This window comes from Nelumbo lutea, chromosome 3, assembly GCF_056320005.1.
Source record: "Nelumbo lutea isolate HS-2025 chromosome 3, American lotus-T2T, whole genome shotgun sequence".
Classification (NCBI taxonomy): domain Eukaryota; kingdom Viridiplantae; phylum Streptophyta; class Magnoliopsida; order Proteales; family Nelumbonaceae; genus Nelumbo; species Nelumbo lutea.
In genome coordinates, this window is record NC_142686.1 from 10,234,700 (window position 1) to 10,256,151 (window position 21,452).

General features: G+C 36.0%; 1 protein-coding gene and 2 long non-coding RNA genes across 11 annotated transcripts; 1 reads left to right on the plus strand and 2 right to left on the minus strand.

Annotated features, from left to right (window-relative positions):
• Window positions 1–1,763: 1,763 nt before the first annotated feature.
• LOC148862858 (uncharacterized) lies at window positions 1,764–14,251 on the plus strand. 8 transcript variants are annotated; one of them, XM_088977135.1, is made up of 20 exons: window positions 1,764–1,796; window positions 1,887–2,113; window positions 2,952–2,989; window positions 3,115–3,137; window positions 5,656–5,762; window positions 5,853–5,904; window positions 5,989–6,073; window positions 7,184–7,274; window positions 10,279–10,317; window positions 10,443–10,510; window positions 10,626–10,688; window positions 11,077–11,132; window positions 11,242–11,315; window positions 11,435–11,527; window positions 11,621–11,722; window positions 11,905–11,985; window positions 12,071–12,162; window positions 12,270–12,285; window positions 13,633–13,743; window positions 13,840–14,251. In XM_088977135.1, exons 2-20 carry the CDS (start codon window positions 1,991–1,993, stop codon window positions 13,930–13,932), a joined length of 1,407 nt encoding a protein of 468 aa, XP_088833261.1. In that variant the 5' UTR covers window positions 1,764–1,796; window positions 1,887–1,990; the 3' UTR covers window positions 13,933–14,251. The 8 variants fall into 8 exon arrangements, 6 of the variants coding, with proteins under 6 accessions (XP_088833261.1, XP_088833260.1, XP_088833262.1 ...); XR_016109732.1 differs by lacking the exon at window positions 1,764–1,796 and having other exon boundaries at window positions 1,815–2,113; window positions 11,621–11,781; XR_016109731.1 differs by lacking the exon at window positions 1,764–1,796 and having other exon boundaries at window positions 1,815–2,113; window positions 12,270–12,320.
• Window positions 13,796–16,046, minus strand: LOC148862859 (uncharacterized). Its single transcript, XR_016109733.1, has 2 exons — window positions 15,362–16,046; window positions 13,796–14,125 (listed from the first exon to the last, which is right to left on the minus strand). It is a non-coding gene; the product is annotated as an uncharacterized LOC148862859 (long non-coding RNA).
• Window positions 16,047–16,690: 644 nt separating this feature from the next.
• On the minus strand, window positions 16,691–18,619 carry LOC148862860 (uncharacterized). Of its 2 annotated transcripts, none has more exons than XR_016109734.1 (2): window positions 18,134–18,619; window positions 16,691–16,827 (listed from the first exon to the last, which is right to left on the minus strand). It is a non-coding gene; the product is annotated as an uncharacterized LOC148862860 (long non-coding RNA). The 2 variants fall into 2 exon arrangements; XR_016109735.1 differs by lacking the exon at window positions 16,691–16,827 and adding an exon at window positions 17,546–17,625 and having other exon boundaries at window positions 18,134–18,602.
• Between the last annotated feature and the right edge of the window lie 2,833 nt (window positions 18,620–21,452).

A 21,452-nucleotide genomic window follows, 5' to 3' on the forward strand; every position in this document is an offset into this window, starting at 1 on the left:
ATCTATAGCATGTTCGACGGTGCCATGAATATATATTATTTATTTTTTATTATATTCAAGCTTGTTCGACGGCCGGGCCAGTCTATCAGGCCACCCGGACCATGAACATATCTATAGCATATATAAATTACCCATACATTTGAATGTAATCATTGACAAGTATATATATATATATATATATATATATATATATATATATATATATATATATATATATATATATATATATATATAACACATATCATTTGATTGTAAGTTAAAAAGAATAAAAATCTAGGCAAAAAATCATTTGCACTCGCATACTTTTGCATTTAGTGTAAATGAAATTGTATTGCAATCAAACGGGTATAGTAAGATTTTTGAAAGAGGTCAAAGTCATCTCCAAGAACAAAAGTGGCATAGAGAGGTCGCTAAGTTTATCCTAAAATGATTAAAAACAATTTAAATGTAAGGAGGTCTCCATTTCACCAAGGTCAAATTAGAAAACTATCCCTTGATGTCCAAATTCAATCGGTTTATAATTGGTTAAGTTAATACAATATATATTCACATATTTAAAGTTTATACTATATATTAATATAGTTGATTATATAGCATTAATGTAATAGCACATACTATGATGACTGGTGTAATGAATTCTGATGAAGGTGCATATGGCATCCTCAAATGGCAACACGTGGCATAGGGTACATCATATCTTTGCTGTTCACTTGTAATTAATTCTAGGTAGGTTCAAGTATAAATAAATGGTTTAACTCCCTAGGTAAGTTATTTTGACATTTATTGTTCTCAGTTCTTTTAATTTCCTCTTGATCTCGTCTGAACTATGTTGGAGTCTCCGCCCCTGGAATAACACCCAAGGCCTCTGTTATGTTTCTTCCTACATACGTTGGACTTACATGCCCTCAACCCATTTCAAGCAGCAACAAATTCCAATACTTTGATCTAACTTTTATCTCTCTAACACAACGAAGACAAACATCCTCATAGATATTAAGATATAATGAATATATGTTTTTACTACCATATTTTCAAGTTTCATTTAAGTTATTTTAGTTTATTTTGTTAATAATATATAATATGTTTGATTTTTTAATTTCATTTAATAATACTATTTCATGTGTGATTACAAATTTACTATACTTGAATCTGAATTAAATCAGATAGAGAATATTTTATTTGAATTTGAAATTTTGAATATAAACGAATCAACTGATTTGATTTGATACATTTCTTATAGCATTACATCCTTTCATGGTTCGTCCCCCATGCATAGAGGTGTAAATCAGGTCGTGCCATCTATAGCCTGGCACGCGAGCTATGCCAGGCATGACACGATTGTGTGGGCTGTGCTGGGCTAGGGGTTTTAGGTCCGTGGGTCGTGCATACTGTGCCACCTGCAACATATATATTTATATACTATATATTATAATTATATAATAATACATAATTTATAATAATATAAATAAACAATTGTATACATGAAAATTCATATAAAAAATTTAAGATTTATTTTTCAATTTTTTTAAATAATTTTTTTGTAATTTTGGTCCCATCCACGGCCCCATCTAGCCCCAAGGCTTAGCCATGAATTAGCCCTGTCCGTGGCACAGCACTGGCACGTATGAGCTCGGACCGTAAACCGTACCGGGCTGACCCCAAAATATCTAGGGGAGGAAGGCAGGCCCAGGACGGCCTGCGGACCGTGCATGCCGGCCCGTGGGCCACGCATAAATAAAATACTTAAATACCAATGCATTTTTGGCGGCACACAGTTCACATACTCCAAATTTCCGGTAAGGTTGCTTTTCCAACCTCTTCCTCTCTCACCTCTTTCCTTCGGTTCACAACTGACAACTCTAATCGCCCGCGCTCTTTATATACAGCGCTTCAACTTCCTCAAACCCCTGAGCCAACGCTCGTTTCACTGTTGTTTTCGAACTTCATCCTTCTCGCAGTATTCCCTCCGTCTGAAAAAGAGTAATCAAGCATGGGAGCTTTTTGCAGGAAAGAGTTGCCGCTCTCGGAGGAGCTCAGCTTTGCATCCCAGTACGATAGAAGGTTTTCGAAGAACGTTCTTGATAACGTCCATGGAACCATCAATCTTGATCTGGTATCAGCATCTGAGTCCATCATCGGATTTAAATTCTTGATTATACGTTACATTTGTTTCACGGCTTCTTGTTTTTGCCTTCTTTATCCTTTTTTTTTCCCTCATTTTGGCAGGATTGGAGTGTTTTTGTTTACGGTGCATTTAGATGGAATTTATATGTAGAGTTAGAAGATTTTCAAAGAAATGGAGTCTAATAAGTGACTGAAGGAGAAAAATAAACTTATAGGAATTAAAGCAGACTGTGAAAAAAATGAAATGATTCAGTCATGAACTTCAAGACTAGATGGAAGTACTCCATGAAAAAGAGTATTTAATAAAAAAAATAGAAGAACCCGAGACTGGAGAGTTATAGGTAGTTGCGACGTTGCGATCTATATATAAATGCTTTTGTGAATGAGATCTAGCGTTTGGCTTTTCATGGCAGTCTAAATATACTTCAGCTCATATGTTTAACCGAATCTAGTTCACTCTCCTTTTTCTTGGTAAGTTAGCTTAATGATATTTCATCCCTCCGTTTTCTTTTGACTGTTCATCCCTCTGTTCAATTCTGTCAGTAGTAACTTAGGTAATTCTGATATATTTCCCGTCGCTTTACCTCAATTAAATTGGGCGATCAACTTCACAAGTCTGGCTGCCTTCCTACGACCTTTCAGTTTAGATTTACATCTGTGGGTTGATGATGGACATGATTATGTCTGAATAGTATTGCTGTACTTCTGGTTTTTTATATAAATCTACACCTACATTCTTTTTATTCATTTATCAACAAGTACTCTTAACCTGGATTTCCAGATAGTTGGATAATTGAATTTGAGTACTATTTTCTGGATGGTTGCAGCTCTCTTTGAAGTTTATTGACACTGAACAGTTTCAGAGGCAAGTATAATTACTAAAGTAATTTCTGATTGTTTTTCGTTTCTGTTTATTGTCTCAGTCAGTTATTTTAATTATACTATACCAAGTTACCAACCATCTGATGTGGTTTTGTTCCAAAATTGCAGGCTTCGTGATCTAAAACAACTTGGTAAGTTTGACTATCTTCTTTTTAAGTCAACCGTTAGGAGCGAAGGTTTAATTTAGGTATGAATGCTTCTGCCACAGTTTTCTTACATTTGATAAAATAGCATGATAGCAATCAAATTTGTCGTTGGAGGTTGAATGGGTTCAGCAATTGGAGAATTTTTGTCTTTACATTTATTTAACTTTGAATCACATTATTACTAGTTTAATTTAGGTATGAAGTTCCACACAGATAACTTCTGATTTTATATAGTACCATCTTGGTCAAAGGATCATTATAGCTCTATTTTGGTTATTTGCAATAAGAAACAAACTTCTTTTATCTAATTGTTCCAATTAGTTTTGATGCTGGACCCAAACAATACCAAAGTAGGTGGTTCTGTAACTTAAGTTGGTAAAAAGCAGGCTATAATACCTGGATACTTGTACATGCCTAGCATACCGGTGTTGGATATGATACTGGATACTGTATAAATACTTCTAGATGTACTCTACAGCATTAACACTTTCAAAATATATAAAATGGTATGTTTAAACAAATTATACTATAAAAATCTGCACATTTTAGAAATTTAAATAAATTTGGCAAGGCATAAGTCTTTGGCAAATGACATTTACAGCTTCAAAATCTAGATATAAATGCATGATATAAGCATATTAAATTGGACACCCATACTTGCATCTGTGTCTAAGATTTTATGAAACGGAGCGTTGTATCTTCTTTTCCTGCACCTGCATCTGTGTTTGTGTCTGAATTTGGGCATCATAGACCACAAGGCCCTCAATCTTTTTAGCTTTAACACTTACCTTAATTGTAATTGAAAAAGGGGGGTGGACAAAATTTAAGAATGTTTAAACATGTAAGAATAATAGCAAAGCAAACATGAAACTGATAAAAAAGATACAATAAAGAATAAAGTAAAACTCAACTAGTGCACAAGGTGTCTATTGTTGAATAAAGATTGAGCCTAATGGAGTCAATATCATTAAGTTTCTATAGAAGTCAGCACCTAGAGATGGAGTATTGGAGTCAATACCATCAAAATCTTAGAGTCAGCACCAAATAACCAAACTGCAATGAACACAGTTCATATTCCACCCATCTTGCCAAAACATTGTTTACTAGGATTTAGTATCTTTTTAAGATCTATAGATATTTATTTTCCTAATAAGCATCGCTGCATGGAAATACTTGTTAACAAAGAAATTATTCAAATCTAAATTTTTAAGGTCTTGTCTATTAAAATTTGAAGATGCAATCAATCTCTTTAATTGATTTGATTGAGAGAATCTCCTACTTAGCACACTTGATTTGGACAATTTTTCTAAAACATACCCAAGTTCATGGGATATGGCTTCATTCACGAGCTGCTTGGGTGGGCCTACAATTATGGGCTTTGGGGCCCATGGGTCTAAGGGTTGGACCTTCTTCTGCCCCATCAGCCCATCTCTTCATGGGATATGGCTTCATTCATGAGCTGCTGGAGTGAGTAAAACTTTATAACATGTTAGGTTTTCAACTAAGGTGGCGTTTAGTTTGTGGTTCTAAAAAAGAGTGGTATGGTTAAAAAATGTGCAATTTTTTTTTCAGAAAAGACTGCATTTTTTTGAATCCAGTAGAACAAAAGAAGCCGTGCTTTTCATGGTTTATTTCTTGAACTATTATGTGAGTATCAATTGTTGACTCATGTGCAAATGTAGTTTCACCACTATTTACTTTTGATCATACTATATTGCTGAGTAGGAAAATTATAACTAGCTATGTTGTTTTGTGAGACACCATATAACTGCCACTGCAACCTGGGTGACCAGGGTTCAAATCTTGGAAATAGCTTCTCTGTATGTGCAGGGGTAAGGCTGTGTACATCTGTCCCTCGCCAGACCCTGCATTGGTGGGAGCCTCGTGCACTGGGCTGCCCTGTCATGCTTACATCAATAAACCATGTTCCATGCTGAGAAAGCCATAAAATCTTGTGATAAAAGAATGCTTATTTTTTTTTGGTCCTGGAACCATGAATTGCTGGCTCCAGATCCGGCAACAACTTACAAAACAACAATTCCACTTGTGGTGTGTTCTAGAACAAGATGAAATGCGAAAGTGACCACAAATCGAAAATGCCCTAATCTATTCTTTTATCAACACATCGCCTACTTTCATATTTTTTTTGTTAGGCTCCGCCTACTTAATTCATGTCATGCATTCTGGGACCACTTGAAGACCAATTTAGAGCTTAGGCTTTTGCATTGGGATTTAGGAAGATTGAAACTCAAAAAAGACAACTGTATATGCTGGAAGTCATGTTTTGCAATCATTTCTGCATATTTTTATTTAGATCCATTAAAAGATAAATCAATTGTACAAACAGATTTCAGACAATTTTCTTGCAACAACTAATTTTGCACATGCAGTGCACTTAATACATCACTCTTTTTGCTACCATCAGAGTACAAAGGTTTCTTCTTTAATTCAGTTTTGGTTGGTATATACTTATCTCTTAAACAAAGTTCCGTGCATCTTTCAGGTCTAACATACATGGTTTACCCAGGAGCTGTACATTCACGGTTTGAACATTCACTGGGAGTGTATTGGCTTGCTGGTGAAGCAGTTCAGAAGCTTCAAACTTGCCAAGTATGGAACTGCTTCTACTTGCTCTGCTCATTCTCATTGCAGAATCAAAGCATTATTGAAAATATTCTATCTATTACTTGTGGTGTTCAGGGCTTGGAGCTTGGAATTGATCATTTTGATTTTCAAACTGTGAAGATTGCAGGTGATTAACTATACTTGCTTTGAAATTAGATCTTCTTGAATGATCTAATTCTGTCTGTTTTGTCTTTTCTGTTTCTGTTTATAGGACTACTGCATGATATAGGGCATGGTCCTTTCAGCCACCTGTTTGAGAGTGCTTTTCTTCCTCGGGTTCTTAATGGTGTCAAATTGTAATCCTCACCTCCTCCACAAAATGTGTTATTTTTCCCTATAAAATGTAATTACATGAAAAGGAGGATGTTTCCAATGTTGGGTTGCTACTTCAAGCTTATGTTTTTACTTAACACTTATGGTTGCAACACTTGTGAATTGAAAACTAAGGCTCTTTGTTGATGCAGTTACTGCTCTTTTCAGTTCAAATATTAGATTGCTGTTGCAAAAATGTCATCTACAAAGCTAAGAAGGCTTTATTATTATTGTTTGTTGTTATCTTTGGCAATGTACATAATCTTATGCGATGTATTACTGAGACATGGAAGCAAAATTCACTCCTAGAAAAATCATCAGGTATTAAAATGACCGAAACTACCCTTCCACCATGTATTCTGCAATTAATTGGACCTTGGGAAAAACAGACCAAAAAATCCATCATTTTAGATTTTGCATTGTTCAATTTTTTTAGCCAAACTGCAAGATCTAGAAAGTGCTTTGTTTTCTCTTTTATCTTGCTATTCCACTTCCATCACCATTGAAAAGTAGCTTTGTAGATTATGTTTTTTTAGGGATATATGGTCTTTTGGTAACTATATTATCAGCCCTTTCTGGCACTTGGATTGTATAATTGATAATAATGAAACAGTAACAATTGGACTTTTAAATGCCTATTTACCACTATTTTGTTCAGAAATCATTGGTGTAATAATCCCCAAATTGGAAGGTACAAGCTGGTGGAAGTGAAGTCCTATTAAAATTTGAATCATGATGATTCTTGCAGTTTCTATTCATTCTTCTAGAAGATCTAATAGTATTGCATGAAGAAGATCCTACATTTTGGTAAGCTAGTCGAAATACAATTTTCAAAATTTCCCAAGGTGCCTCTCTGTCCATTATGTGGGTCATAAGTTCTTTTATGAAAGTTATTTGTTTAAACCTGTGTAAAATTCCAACTTCACTAGAATTCATTTATTGATCTCTAGTGCAATCTTGATAATGTAAGTTTGTCTTTGATCTTGTTGAAATATTTTACTAAAATGGGAAAACAACTTTTCGTAAGAAAAAACCAGTAGTTTCTTTGTGAAACTGTGTCATTGCTCATGTGGAGATGATTTTCACTTTTCCAGGTCTCATGAAGAAATGTCAGTTAGGATGGTTGAATACATTATTGATGAACACAATATTGAAATTGATCCTCAAAGTCTTAAAAGAGTGAAGGTAAGTTTATGCTATTAAGATTTCATATGCTGTAGTCGTATTCTCTTTGAAGATGGTATCTAATAATTTTCTTTAGCAGCAGTTTATCATTAGTTGTTCTTTCCATCTTTGATCGTTCTTTTTTCTATGTAGGCATGGGATACATTAAAACTCATTCATGAATTCAATTTATCTTTTATGGTAACCTTTCCATATCATGGAGTGACAAACTGCAGTGGTTCCTCACAAATTTTATAACAAATATTGTAGCTACTCACCAAATTGAAAATTTGAAACTAATGCAATAATGTAAAAATTGTTAGCATTCTATGCAAACTTTGTGCATTATCTTTGTTAAAGTGAACCGAATAGGGGTAGTTTAGTCATCTCATGTTTGTTAAGTACCTTGCTTATGTGGCAGTTTTATTAGAGATACTCTGCCCCATACTTAAGGGCAGTTTAGTCTTTGTAAATGTTATTAGAACCTAATAAACATTAGGGGGTCGAATGAATAGTGAATCAATGAGTTTCGACTAAACCCTCCTGTTCTCTCTTTCTCTTTTCTTCTTCTTTATCTTCTTCTTCCTTCTCTCCTGGTTCGGGTTACTGTAGCTGCATTTGGTTAGTTAATGGAGAGAACTGGTTCGCCCTAGGTCTGAGACATCATAGCTCGTTTCTCTCTGCTGTGCGGTCTTCTTCATCAAGGAAAGTGATTTCAGCAGTGAATGGTTGGTTGATACTCTCAAAGGAAGATTGGTTATCTAGTCATTTTGTGTTGCTGGTATTTCTGGGTAGAAACCCTTCAAGAATCAGTTAGTACTGATTAGAACCTAGAGAACTAGGTTCGAATTTGCCCTAAAACGGGCTGTCTACAGTAACTGAATAGTGTAGGGGCTGCTGTAAGTGGTTGAGTGGGTTAGGGCTGCTGCAGGTGGCCGAGTGGTGTAAGGTGTAATGCAGTGACTTTGCCGAGTTCTTTGTGGTTATGTAATGCCCTCTTAAATGTGTTAAACAAGTCTGAACTTGGTGTAGCAGATTTGACTGTGTTATGGTGCTTGTGGTGCACAACTTTTATTGAGTGGTTGTAAGAGGTCCTACATGTGATTAGTGAGTGCTAAATTGATGCTTATGTGGTTCGTGGGTTTGTGAAGCCAACAGTAGTGTGAATAAGAACAAGGCGTGGGCTCTCACTGTTGTGTTTAGGGGCTGCAATAGGTGCTGAAATATCAAACTATGAATAACATCAGTCAGCTTGTGGCTGAGAAGTCAGGTTAGAGGCAACTGTGAAAGAGTACAATGGCAGCAATAGGAGATGGGTACAATGATCAGAAACCTAGTGTGGTGGTTTCCCCCGACTACCTAGGGGTACAAATGACCTCAATTAAACTGAATGGGGAAAACTATGTTCCATGGGCTAAATCTGTGGAAGTTTTTCTCAGAGCAAAGAGGAAAGTGAAGCATGTAAAAGATGAGAAGCCACCGTTTGATTGATTCCCTTGACCATGTGAGTTTGTAATGAGATTCACTACTTATTACTAAGTTTATCTCTTTCTTCTCATGCATTGTTTGGCTTATATGTTTCTTGCACTTATGGCACCACCCTTGATGATCCATCCAATGGTTGAAGTCTAGCAATGTCTTTGAAAGTAGTGGAGTTAAAACAGTTCTTCTACCATGAGTGCAGTAGAATGTTGTCATCTTCTTCACCTACTTATATGTGATCAAGCACTGAATGGATTTGCACAGGCTACTTAGATTTTTTCAAATTGATAGGTTCTGGCATGATGAAGTCAAAATTGCTTCAAATGTTATCTTGCAATTTTATTGTTTTGCTCTGTTTATCCTACTAAAATCGAATATTAGTTTTCCTCTTTTTTGGTCGGCAGGATAGAAATTGAATGAGAATGGCACACTGGTAGCACGGCCAAAAATAGCATTCCTTTTAAATGATAGTGACCTGGAATTGAAATGTCTACTCAGTTTCCTGGGTTACTTTGCCAGTGAAATTATCATGTTTAGGCTAATTCTTGGGTCTTAAAAATATTGTAAAGTGAATATAATACTATAACTTTGGTTAGAAAAGAAAATTAAAAGGAAAAAGCACAATCTAAATCTGAATTCTGAAATATCATGGTACTATATGTCATGGTGTATACATGCAGTTAATATGTGACATTGTGTGTAGGTCAATGCATGCACCATGACCTGTGATGTCATCCTTTGAATTTTAGATAAACACTTTACAGACTTTCTACATTTTTTTTTAAAGTATCAATTCATCAAAAGAAAATGCAAGGCTAGGTGATAAGATATCAACAGAGATAAAGAGAAAACTCCCACAGTTGTAAGGCCTCCCACACAGAACATGACCACACCCTACATGTTCAAACCAATAGCTCACACATTCACTAACTTAAAAAGTTGGACCTCATACATCTTGCACTAAATAAAGAAAACCCCAACCCTACGGAACCCACCATTTTTACAGCATTCCATAACCCAACTATATAATGATGATGCCTGCTGATCGTTGCCCATCAAAAAAAAAATGTAGAAAAAGAAGGATATTGTACCCTTACTTTCTTCCTTATGATATAGCACCAACCTTTCCTACATCAAATTTCACAAGAAATTTCTGTCACTCCCACCCCTCGTTAACTGCAGCTCATTTCAAGCTCCTTAATTCTTAGAAGAACCAATATCTCTTGTACACTCTTTCTAAATATTGGTGGTTAATTGTTCCTCTCTTTCAAAACATCACTTCCTAAAGTTGTGGGGATCATCTGCATTGAAAGTGCTTTGCTGTTTACTAGTCTTGCTCCCACTATTTACAAGTGTTACATATTTAAACTTTCCAAATATTGGTTTCACTCTTAACTGTGCATAAAAAGATGCTTGGAGTAAAAATGGTATATTTTTTTGATCGTTAGTAAAAATGGTATATTTATTTTATAGGATCATAAAATTATGAACTTTCCTTTTTAATGTCACCATTATATTATTTTTATTTTCCCCATTTTGACAGGAAATGATTCTCAATAGCTCTGAAACTGTAGCTACAAAAGTAAGTCATTTTTATGGTAATTCTATTCGTATAGTTCTCTTATCATATCATATGGTTATGGCACCTTTTGGTACTTTATTTGATGCTTCACTGTCGAATAAAATTGTTTTATTTGTTTTTTCCAGAGCATGAGAGAAAAGCAGTTCTTGTATGATATTGTTGCAAATGGTCGAAATGGGATAGATGTTGACAAGTAGGTGATATTTATATTAATGAATATCACTCCCTTTTCCCCTCATCCTAGAGGGATGCCTATACTTTTGGTATTGGTGCATGACTCATGCAGTGAGGACATGATTATTTTGTAGATTTGATTACATTGTTCGTGATTGTCGAGCTTGTGGTATGGGCTGCAATTTTCAATTTCAGAGGTACAAATTGGAATTTTACACAACCTTGCTAATTACCAAAAGTAATACACGTGATGACGTGAAAGTGGAATTTTACTTGTAACAAGTTTTGAACAGTATACAAATGCAGTAATGTATTATAAACTTATAATATTACATGTTCTGAATCTTAATCATTCAAGAGTAGCATATAACTTCTGAATAAAAAACTTATGACAACTTAATTCTGAAATCTTTGTACAAATATGAGGTTTCCCAAATTGCATTGAAACATATTGAAGATTCAGGAAAATGACAAGTTTATGATTTTGGTTTATTTAGAACCAGCTCTTTGTCCAATATGAAGATTTAACAGTATTTCCACACTATTCTTCAATTAACATGAAACAGCTTACCTTTTCACTTGCAGGTTAATGGAAACCATGCGGGTATTGGGTGATCAAATTTGCTATCGTGCCAAGGATTGTCAGTCTTTGTTTGTTTTCTGGCACAGTATTTGTTGTGATTCAGTTTTCACATCTATTCTTGATGAACACCATATTTTATTCTTTTTATGTTTAAATTATTCTGTCAGATCTCACCGTTCACAAGTTATTTGCAACTCGTGCTGATCTGCATCGAACAGTCTATACACATGCAAAAGTGAAGGTATAATATGTTTTCATTTTTCACTACAGATATTTCCAAACTAATGTAAATACTAACTGTTTTCCCATTCTGTTGCTATGTAAAAGGTTGATTGGTTAGAATTGCATGTTCTTTTTCAGGCAATAGAGCTCATGCTTGTAGATGCATTGCTAGAAGCAAATAATTGTCTAGGAATTTCTTCTCATGTTGACAATCCATCCGAATACTGGAAGGTTTTAAGAGCTCTGTTATGGATTTAAGTTCATATTTTATTCTTCCGATAGTCATAAAGGACTAATATCAAGTACCTTTTTGGAAATTTGCAGTTGGACGATACAATATTGAAGACTATTGAAACATCTTCAATACCAGAACTGGCACAAGCTAAGAATATTGTTCTTCGCATTCGTAGAAGGGATCTGTACCAGGTATTGATGTTGGTTGACTCACTTTATTGTTGTCAACTTCTACTCACCATATGGACAAGGTGTGCTTCACCAGAGGGAATTTAATCTTGGTAGTACAAAAACCTTTTGAAATAAATATTCATTTAATATTTTTTATTATTTCTGGAGAATGTGTTGTAGTATTTTATGTTTCTCTGTGGCAGTTTTGCAATGAGTATGCTGTTCCAAAGAATCAACTGGATCACTTCAAAGATGTCACTCCACAAGATATAGTTTGTGCGCAGGTCCATATGAAACATTTTTATTAATTTTCTTTGCTCTAGATTGGTAATTCTCAACTTGGATTCTCACTAATTTCATTAAGTGTAGAAAACTAGTAAAGTCTCACTAGGAGAAGAGGATGTTGTTGTTAGTAATGTCAGGATTGATTTGACTCGCGGAAGGCATAACCCTCTGGAGAGGTATTTGAGATAGCCTAATAATTATTGTGCCAAATTTCTGTTCTTTCTTCTGGAACCTCTAATTTCAGTATTTAATACTTCTTTTTGTAATGTATTTTATATTGCAGCATCAAATTTTACAAGGTACCAAAAGTTCACTTTCTTGAACGATCTACATGGTCAGAATTGAGATTTAATAACTTCATATTTCTATTGAACTATTAGCCTCTTATATTTCTTATATTATTTGGCCTCTTAACTGGAGGCTGAGCCACTTGTACTTATGCATCAATGGAGCAGCAGTTCAACCATCTGTGTCAATGGGTAAAACCATGATGTCAACATTGTAAACAATTAAAAAAATCACACAAGGTAACCCACTGAATGGGTCAGGTGGGTCAGTTGTTCAACCACCTAGGTTGACAGGTTGTTGACCGAGTCAACAGTTGTAATATAGAGGGTTAGAGGTTGTGAACAAGGTCTGTGATCGGGTGACCAGATCATTGGTCCAACTGGATGGGTCAATGATGGGTTGAAAGCACTGTAAATTGGTATATTTTCATGGTGGTTGAAGAATTTTAAACAAAATATTTTCTACTTCCTATGCTTCTATGCAAGAAACAATGAAAGATGAATGGCTACACCTGTAATTTCATTTCTAGATAGTTTTTATATGCTTTGTAGTTGGCCTGTGATGGTTTTGTTTAAGCTCAGATGCAATCATGCAAGTCTGACCTGGGTCACCACTGGCCAAACAACTTGGACCAAAAGTGGGTTGATAAAAGATGTTTGAGCTGGGTTACTAAATTCTCCCAGGTAAAAGTATGTTACTGTCTTTGAGTTGGCTAGGAGCCGTCTTCCCTTGAATGGTGGCATGCAAATAAGGGAGATGTTCTCAATGTGCAGCTGTAGTGTCTGGTGGGCAGGTGCGGGTAGGAGATCCAGATTGGGTAAAAATATGTTAGTGTCTTTGAATTGGCTAAGAACCATTTTGCACTTTTGTATTCAGGTTTTGAAACGAGGTTACTAAATTCTCCCGGATAAAAGTATGTTGCTGTCTTTGAGTTGGCAAGGGCCATCTTGCCTTTTTGTATTCAGGTTTTGAAATGAGGGCTTATTCCAGCTTGTGAGACCTATTTATGCCAGTTTGGGTGCTTGGCATGGAAAATTTCTTGGCTACCAAATGAGATCCTTTTATTCCATAAAAAGGGAGGGAAAAAGGCTTTTATTTCATGCACAACATTTTGAATGTCTTGTTTTATTTATTAAGTAATGGATTTCAATTTTCAAGCCCATGGTTTACAAGTTGAATCCATGGCTTCTAAGTTTAAGTCTTGTATCCTTAAGAACTACAAAGATGCACAAACCCATATGATAAAGGCCATCCTTTTTCCACTGATTATTTGTGCAAATTTCATAAACATACATTGTACTCGTGGGTAAGTTCACCTTTTTGTATCATAATATATTTAACAGCTTGTAATTTAGCAGGACTATGTCAGTGAGGATTCGTTCTCTATCCAGGATCATCGGATAAGTCATTTGCTGCCTGCATCCTATCAAGATATGATAGTGAGGGTGTATTCAAAAAAGCCTGAACTGGTCTGTAAAAGATGCCATCAGGAGTCATTCACGTATTTGTTGTTTGCTTTCGTTGTAGTTAAATGATGACTTTTTATTTGGGCATCTGTTTTACAGGTTGAAGCAGTTTCGGATGCCTTTGAAAACTTCCAGTTGAAAACATATGGGACCATACCACAAGTACATGGAACACCAAAGAAGAAATGCTGAGATTAATGGTTACCACTTACCACGAGCCTTTTGTTTTCATTTGCAACACAGATATAGGTTGATTTAGATCTCAAATAGAACGGCGAGGGGTATGCTTTATATGAAACAGCATCACGAGCTTTTTCCAACTTTCGAGTAAATCAGGAGCCGTCAACACAAGTAGAAGTGCCCCTCCCTCTTTGACGGGTTGACCCTGTAAATGAAGAAAAATGTATAGTCGATGACCATTCTAAAGCTGTATCAGAACTCATTTTTGTAAAATGGATTCAATAGAAGCCTCGACGCAGTCATGTACCAAGCTGATTGCAATTTTTGTGAAGTGTCTCGAAATGGCTAGTCCTCATGATCGGGAGATTTGTTTTTGTTTTCCATGCATTGGAATTATTGATTTGCATTTCATGGCATTTGAGAAACTAAAGTCATTAAAATTGGAATAATGCAAAACGACAAAACAATAATCCTACAACCACTGTTTCTGCTTTCTGTACCTTTTGGGCTCTCTACGGGCTTTTTTGGGTTAGGAAAATTAAATAGTGGTAGTGGCTAACCAAAGCTGCTAACCCTAATTTTTGGTAGGGGTCCATGGGAATAGGGGTGTCAGTTGGACTGGATTTGGTCCAATCCGATCCAGTCCATCATTGGTCAATTTAAAAATGGACCGGACCAAATCTGGTCCAAATGAAATGCAAATGGACCGGTCCGGTTCAAATTAAATGAAATTTTAAAATTTACATAAAGCCCAGAAAATATAAAAAAATGCAGAAATATATTAAAAATTTCACAAATATATAAAATTGACGCTACCTTCAAAGAAAAATGGGGTTTTCTGAGAAATTATGATTTTTTCATACATGATTTTGTTTTATGTGGTATAACTTGTGCTCTCAAATTAATGCAATGGAAAACAACATGGCTAGTACCTAGTAGACACGTTTCCTAATTTTCTTTTAATTCATTTCTCCATTACATTATTGATAGATAGATAGTTGCTCTGTCCACTTCTCTTTGTTCACATATCATCCCTCGGGACATGATATGCCAATTTCATTTGCAGTTGTGCCTATAGAAAATCATGGGAGAAAGAAGATAAACAGAGGGAAGTGGAAAAGGGAGGGTGGGGCTGACTGGCTGAGGAGAAGACAAATGAGGAAAGGAGAAATTGGTTCTTCTAAATGAAATGGAAATTTGCATGCCATCTAAGACAAGTTTGGAATGGTTAAAAATATAGTAATTTCATCTCTTACTGGATCTAATTCATTATAGAACCAAACATAAAATTTTCTTTATCAGCAGCTAATGATAAAAATAATATGTAATTCTTTCTCATTCTCTCGTGGCCATAAAAAGAAAAAGAAATGAAGCAATAGATCAAGTCTAAGATAAATTAGGGCTTTTAACAGAAAGAAAAAAGGAATTATAACATCCTTACTTCGTTCAGCATTCAGTTGGCTTTCCAGCTGAAGATTCAAGAACTCAAAAAGTTCTTCTGCCCTATCAATGATCGAGAACTCTTGGGGAGAAAATGAACATAACGAAGAAATCCCGCTTCCGAATATCAAACAAGAAATATGATTATTGAGAACTCTCTCCCTATGAACACATTTGGAGCTCGTTGAAGAAAATGGAATTGCAAAGGAGGCTCGAAGGAGAACCTCCATGAAAGTCTATGGACGAAGCTCAGAAAAAAATGATGGCTAGAACTCAAGGAAACCAACCGAGGGGTGGTATATATCTATTTCAACGATTGATAGACGCCGGAGACTCGGAGAGAGATAGACGCCAGTGAGAAATGTTGTACACACAGCTCAAGCAAACCAACGGAAATCGATTCTTAGTAGGCTGGAGAGAGAACCATTGGAAAAACCCTAGGTCAGTACACGTCGCTGATTGAGAGAACCATCAGAAAAAACCGTTGGAAATTAGGAGAGACAGAGTTCGCTTGGAGAAACCACAAGTCAGTAGGTTGGTTGGAGAATTGGAGAGGTGGAGTCCGAAAAAAATTCGATCCTCAGACAGTTTGTAAACAAATCGGCCTCGTCCATTTCGGTCCACCAATTACTTAGGACCAAAATTATGTGGACCAGTCCAATCCGATGCAAAAGTATGGACCGTCCAACCCGTCCAATCTAAATGCGATTTGAACGGGTCCAACCCAAATCCGGTCCATTGACATCCCAACATGGGAGTGAACAGAAGCTCCGGCATATATTTAAGTTTTCTCGTTGTCTAATTCATTTTCGGATTATCTTCCAGGACCGGACGCAAAGGCACTCCAAACCAATATTCGTCTATCTTCTTTTCTCCGTCTGTGTTTGGATTGAATTTGTTCTCGTGTATATGACTATATGTATTGAATGTTGACTATTGATTGTGACCGTGTCGCAGCGACCTCCGATCTCAACCTCGTGCTAAGATAGCTTTCTTTTATGAGTTAATCCTTTAACAAGGTATCCTTCTCGCATGGCAGAAGGCTTAATAGAGAAGGACCAGACTGGGGACTGGGGAGATGAGATGAGAATCATGAGATGGTTCAAAGTCACGGGATTTGCCCTTTAACGTGTTTGCTTTGCTTGTCTATTTTACGCCTTTATTGCACCACCTTTGAGTTGATAAATTCGTGACCTTTTCTTTCTTATTTTTTGGCTGGATAATATCTGAGACTTCGACGGGAAGAAACAAAACCACCCTCAGCCGCAATCTCTTATCTGTTCTTTACAGATCAAAAGAACTGAAAACCCATAAGCTGATTTCATGTACGTGATATAACATCATTCATAATTAATAATAATTGTTATTGTTTTAAATGAATTGAGGGCAGAAAACAAATTCGCTTTCGAGTCAAAGGCTGATTGATGAATCTGAGGTCCGTTGTAGTTGAGGGCTTGTATATCAATCCTGTGAAAAGAGAAAAGATATCAGAGGCCCAAGTGTTAACCGAGGGAATAACTTGTTTTTCCACATAATGATTGGATATTATTATTATTATTATTATTTTTCATTTTTTCTTTTTCTTTATTCTTGAGCAAAGGAAAAAAGTAATTTAGTTGTATATTTTCGAGTTATTTCTGGTGGAGGCCAGGAGTGGAGTGTATCAGTTGACAGTGTGCCAAGTGCCAACTGGTTCAGGTCTTGGCTGATTGCAGTAGATTGGATCAAATCCCGCTATCACCGCTTACAAGAATTGAAAGGGGTTATGAATATGAATAAAAAACTAGATTTGCTCCTCACGACACACTACAACACACAAACTCCAGTACTTGAAGCCGCACATCGAGAATATTTCCATCCTTTTATGTTGTCATTGTTGTTATTACGTATGGTTGCCACTTACTGTGTGAGGTGCAAATCCAAATGGGATAATAGCATATAATGACAATTTTTGGGTTCTAACATCAATAAAAATAATATTTTAAAAATAATTTTAAAAAAATAAACACACTTTTTAAAAATAATATTAATTAAGGATAAAATTACTATTCATCTTTTTCTTCCAATACATTTAACAGCACAGCCGCCTGCTATCTCCGCCTGTTGCCGGAGGCGGAGGCAGAGGCAGAGGCAGATGAAACGAACAACGGGAATCATCACACCAACAATTGCCTCCGAGATCATAATTCAGTGACATCCAACAACTAAATAGACTTCATGCTTCTCATCTCAGTCTCAAAAGATCCAACCAGACGACCATTAAATCTAACTTACAGAACAGGAAATATAACTCTTGAAATCAGAGTAAATTCCATGCCAGTATCAATTTTAAGTAAAGCAAACCTAGCGAATAACAGATCGATAGAACTACTGATTGAAAGGGAATGATACATCAGGATTTGAAACTTCACAGACTTCTTATTCTGAACAGAGTTTAAGCCTTGAACAGAAGAAAAAAAAAAAAAAAGAAAACTAACGCACCATGGGCAAGCAAAAGCATCATCCGAAGAGAAACTTCTAACAAATACATTAATTTAGAATCGCAAAAGATAAGCACAACTAAAAGAAGATAAATAACTAGTTAACCATAGATTAAGTATGTGAAATACGGTAGAGGTGGGTGTGTTAGAAACTTGACTGAAGCTGGTTAGGCAGGGAGCTTCTTCACTGGCTCCGAGAGCCAGCCCAATGCCAAAAACTTTATGGCAAGAAACTAGGAGAAGAAACGGAAATATGTATATATATAAAAAAAAAAGACGCAAGCAGGACTTACCTGGGCAGATTTTGGCCCGACTGAGAACGATGTACACGGGAGATTTCAGTTAGCTCAGCTCCGAGCTGTTTTCTCAACCAACGGTGGCGAAACGGTTTGCGATCGAAAGTTTGATGGGCAAGGACGATCCCCTTAATTGTAAATCTCCTTCGAAATGGAAAAGGAGGATGGAAAAGTCCATTTCGAACTGGTTAACCGGTGATGAGGACCGAGAACAGAGCTTTCGAATTAACCAGTGATGAGGACCAGGAACAAAGCTTTCGTGGATTGTTTACAAAAAGCCTTGAACGGTGGGGTGAAGAGGAGAAATGAAAGAGGAAGAAAATGAAATCGAGCGATGATTGAGATATCAGATATGCGCCGGAGTTGTGTGAGAATGTTGGGATAGTACTGCCGTTGGAAGTTCGGTGTTCTCGAAAATGGTGGTGAACAGGGCCTGTCGAAGGTAGGTGAGGAAGGAGGAGAAAAAATGGGTAGAGAGAAAAAGTGGCTTTTTTTTATAATTTTATTAAATATATTATTTTTATTGATATTAGAGCCGAAAAATTACCCTTAACTAATAGGAAAAAATATGGATACACTGATGCAGATTTCTGAATTCTATCCAAATTCCTATGTACAAGGGATGGACTACCCTGTTTATAGCCCCGTGGAAATAAAAACACAAAAAAAAAAAAAAGGTAAAGCATAAAAGGTGGAGGTTATCTTTTGGCGATGTTTTACATTTTCCTTCCAATTGGAGGTTAATTTATCCATGCAATTCCTTTGGTAAACACTGTTATTAAATCTTTGATTGTTAAGATGTTTTTCCCGCATAATGTATTTTCGGTATCGGTACATAGTTTAAATTTTGAAAAGAGAAAAAGAATCACTACACAAACCTGCGGGGTAGCCGATAATTCAATTTCCGTTTGGATTGGGTTCGGTTTAAAGGGGTGTGGCAAAAACTCAAACCATTTATAGTTGGATAAAAAATGGATCCACCCATATCCAGATGACCTGACATATGGATAAAAAATGGATCATAGCCTTATTTTGGTGGGGGTGTTATGGGTTTAGTGGACGACGGGCTACTCTCTATTGTGTAGGCCATTCAACGAAAGAGAAAAATCTCATCAAATTTTATTTTCAATTTATTTTATGTTTTGGAGGTAAAATCATATATACATTTTTCATTTTATGAAGGATTGAAGCTGGCTAGGGTTCTGTACAATTCTAAATGTGATACAATCCTTGTTAGGGGTATTGATAGAGTTCGGATCTTCTGCCCACGTTTACCCACATAACATCACAGTCATACATAGAGAATATTTCATCCTCCTACATGATATTATGCAAGGGAGATATTTCCAATTCATGGGGGTAGTGTGTTGTGAGTAGATGTGCACAGAGTTCTCGTGGACAGGTGATCCATAGTCCGATAATCCTCCTCCTTGGTGCATTATTGGTATACTGACGATTGCAAGGCCCATCTAACCCACAAGAACCCTACCCACACCTATCCATAGGACACCACAACTGTACATTGGAACATTTCTCATAAATGACAATATACAAGTATGAGAAGTGTTCAGTGCCACTGTAATTGTCCAATGGGTAGGGTTCTTGTGGACAAAAATCTGAATACAAGCATGGCTATTTGTTTATCATTGTGCTATTATTCATTAAAATACATTCCCGGGTTGGTACATGGCAATAAGGCTAACATGCTCCGTAAATCTCATATACGTGGTCTAAGATCCCTTCTTTTCTTGTTGCTTTCCTCCCATCTGATTGTATTGTTTGTACCCCAAAAGAAATATGATTGTATTGTTAATTGAATGGATTTTGTCTTGAGGGTTCAAAAAAATAATGTCGATTATATTCCCTGTCGTATAATATCTTGTCATTAACCGAATCTGAATCACCAGCCAATAAAATACATTTCAACAACCTATTGACACCATCTGACACCACACATCTCATACATGGAAGGTCTCATTTTTATGGTAACCCCTCGTCTCAATGTTAGATTAAGTTGATAAAGTGTTAGAAGGTATTCTATTGGCAATCCCAACTTGTTATAACCACCACAAACTGTTATTTTTTTTAATTATTTTTATTTGCAACTATGTCAAATTTGTGCTCTTAGAAAAACTGTTTTGGATTTGGCACCAATCACTCTTCTTAGGTTAAAAAAGAGCACGGCATGGTAAAAAATGAAAATTTAATCCTTATTCATCCAAATATGAAAGTAAATATGTACACTATATATTTACCCTTTTTTCGGTTCATAAATGCAAATACGATTCACATTTTAAAATGTTTTTGCACTCATGTTGTTTGTTTGAAATAGGTGCAAGTGTGGGCTCAACAATAAATGCTCCAACTATCTTATACTCCAATGTCTTAACTTTGGTAAAAAAGTTAATTATCAAAAAATATGTATAGTGATGCATTCTTTTCATAGTACAAAAGTGTCAAAAAATACATTTTTAATCTGATAATCATTACTTTTTTACATATCAAATAAACACTCGCAAACGCGAACCGGGGTACATAAATACTCTGATTCCGTGTTCGTATTGCAAACAAATAGAGCCTAAGGCTCAATTTGGAATGATTATAAATACAAATATGTAGAGTACAAAACCTTGTATTTTGTACTATTTTATAAATATTTACACTCTACATATTTGTATTTGTACTCCTAAAATGAGCTTAAGCTGTTTTTATTGGATTAGATGGATCAGATTAGGGATATCAATGGGGTCGGGTTAAATATAAAATATATGTTTGGCTTAATTGGAACATATCTAGAGACACTGGTCCAAACCCGACTAAGTGAAATGGGGTATTGAGTGCATGTTTGGAATGGCTGAAAGGCAATGCCTAGGTGGGCCTACACATACAGCTCTATAAACGTTTGGTGAAAAATCCTTGTAGCTCAAATCGGCTGGCTCTTCACTCTTTAAAGTAATTAAACCAAGGTGTCATTTGATAAGTTTTTTTGAAAGATCTTTTGGAAGATCTGACATTCAAAAGACATATTGAGCTCCCACAGACCGTTTGGTTGGAGGTGCATCTTTCCGCATGAAAACGAGACGAAAACAGGTGAGAAGCTCCATTTCTAACTTCCCAAAATAAATTTGAATCAAGCTTTTTGCATCTTTTTTGGGGGTGGGGGGGGGCACAGTTTTTCAACTGCTAGATCTTCCCCCATTCAAACGTGAATAAACAAAAACACGGGCTGCTGAACTTTTAAATAACCAACAACCCACAAGGAAAGATGTGCTAAACAAGGCCTAACTTATTTGATAGCCCGTTTGACGAGTCTTTT

Excerpts from the sequence above, each read along its gene's own strand:
- LOC148862858 (XM_088977135.1), top strand. The coding sequence starts at position 1,991 with ATGGGAGCTTTTTGCAGGAAAGAGTTGCCGCTCTCGGAGGAGCTCAGC. Across the intron at positions 10,689-11,076 it reads TGCAATTTTCAATTTCAGAG|GTTAATGGAAACCATGCGGG; the intron begins GTACAAATTGGA and ends TTTCACTTGCAG. Across the intron at positions 11,528-11,620 it reads ATCCATCCGAATACTGGAAG|TTGGACGATACAATATTGAA; the intron begins GTTTTAAGAGCT and ends GGAAATTTGCAG.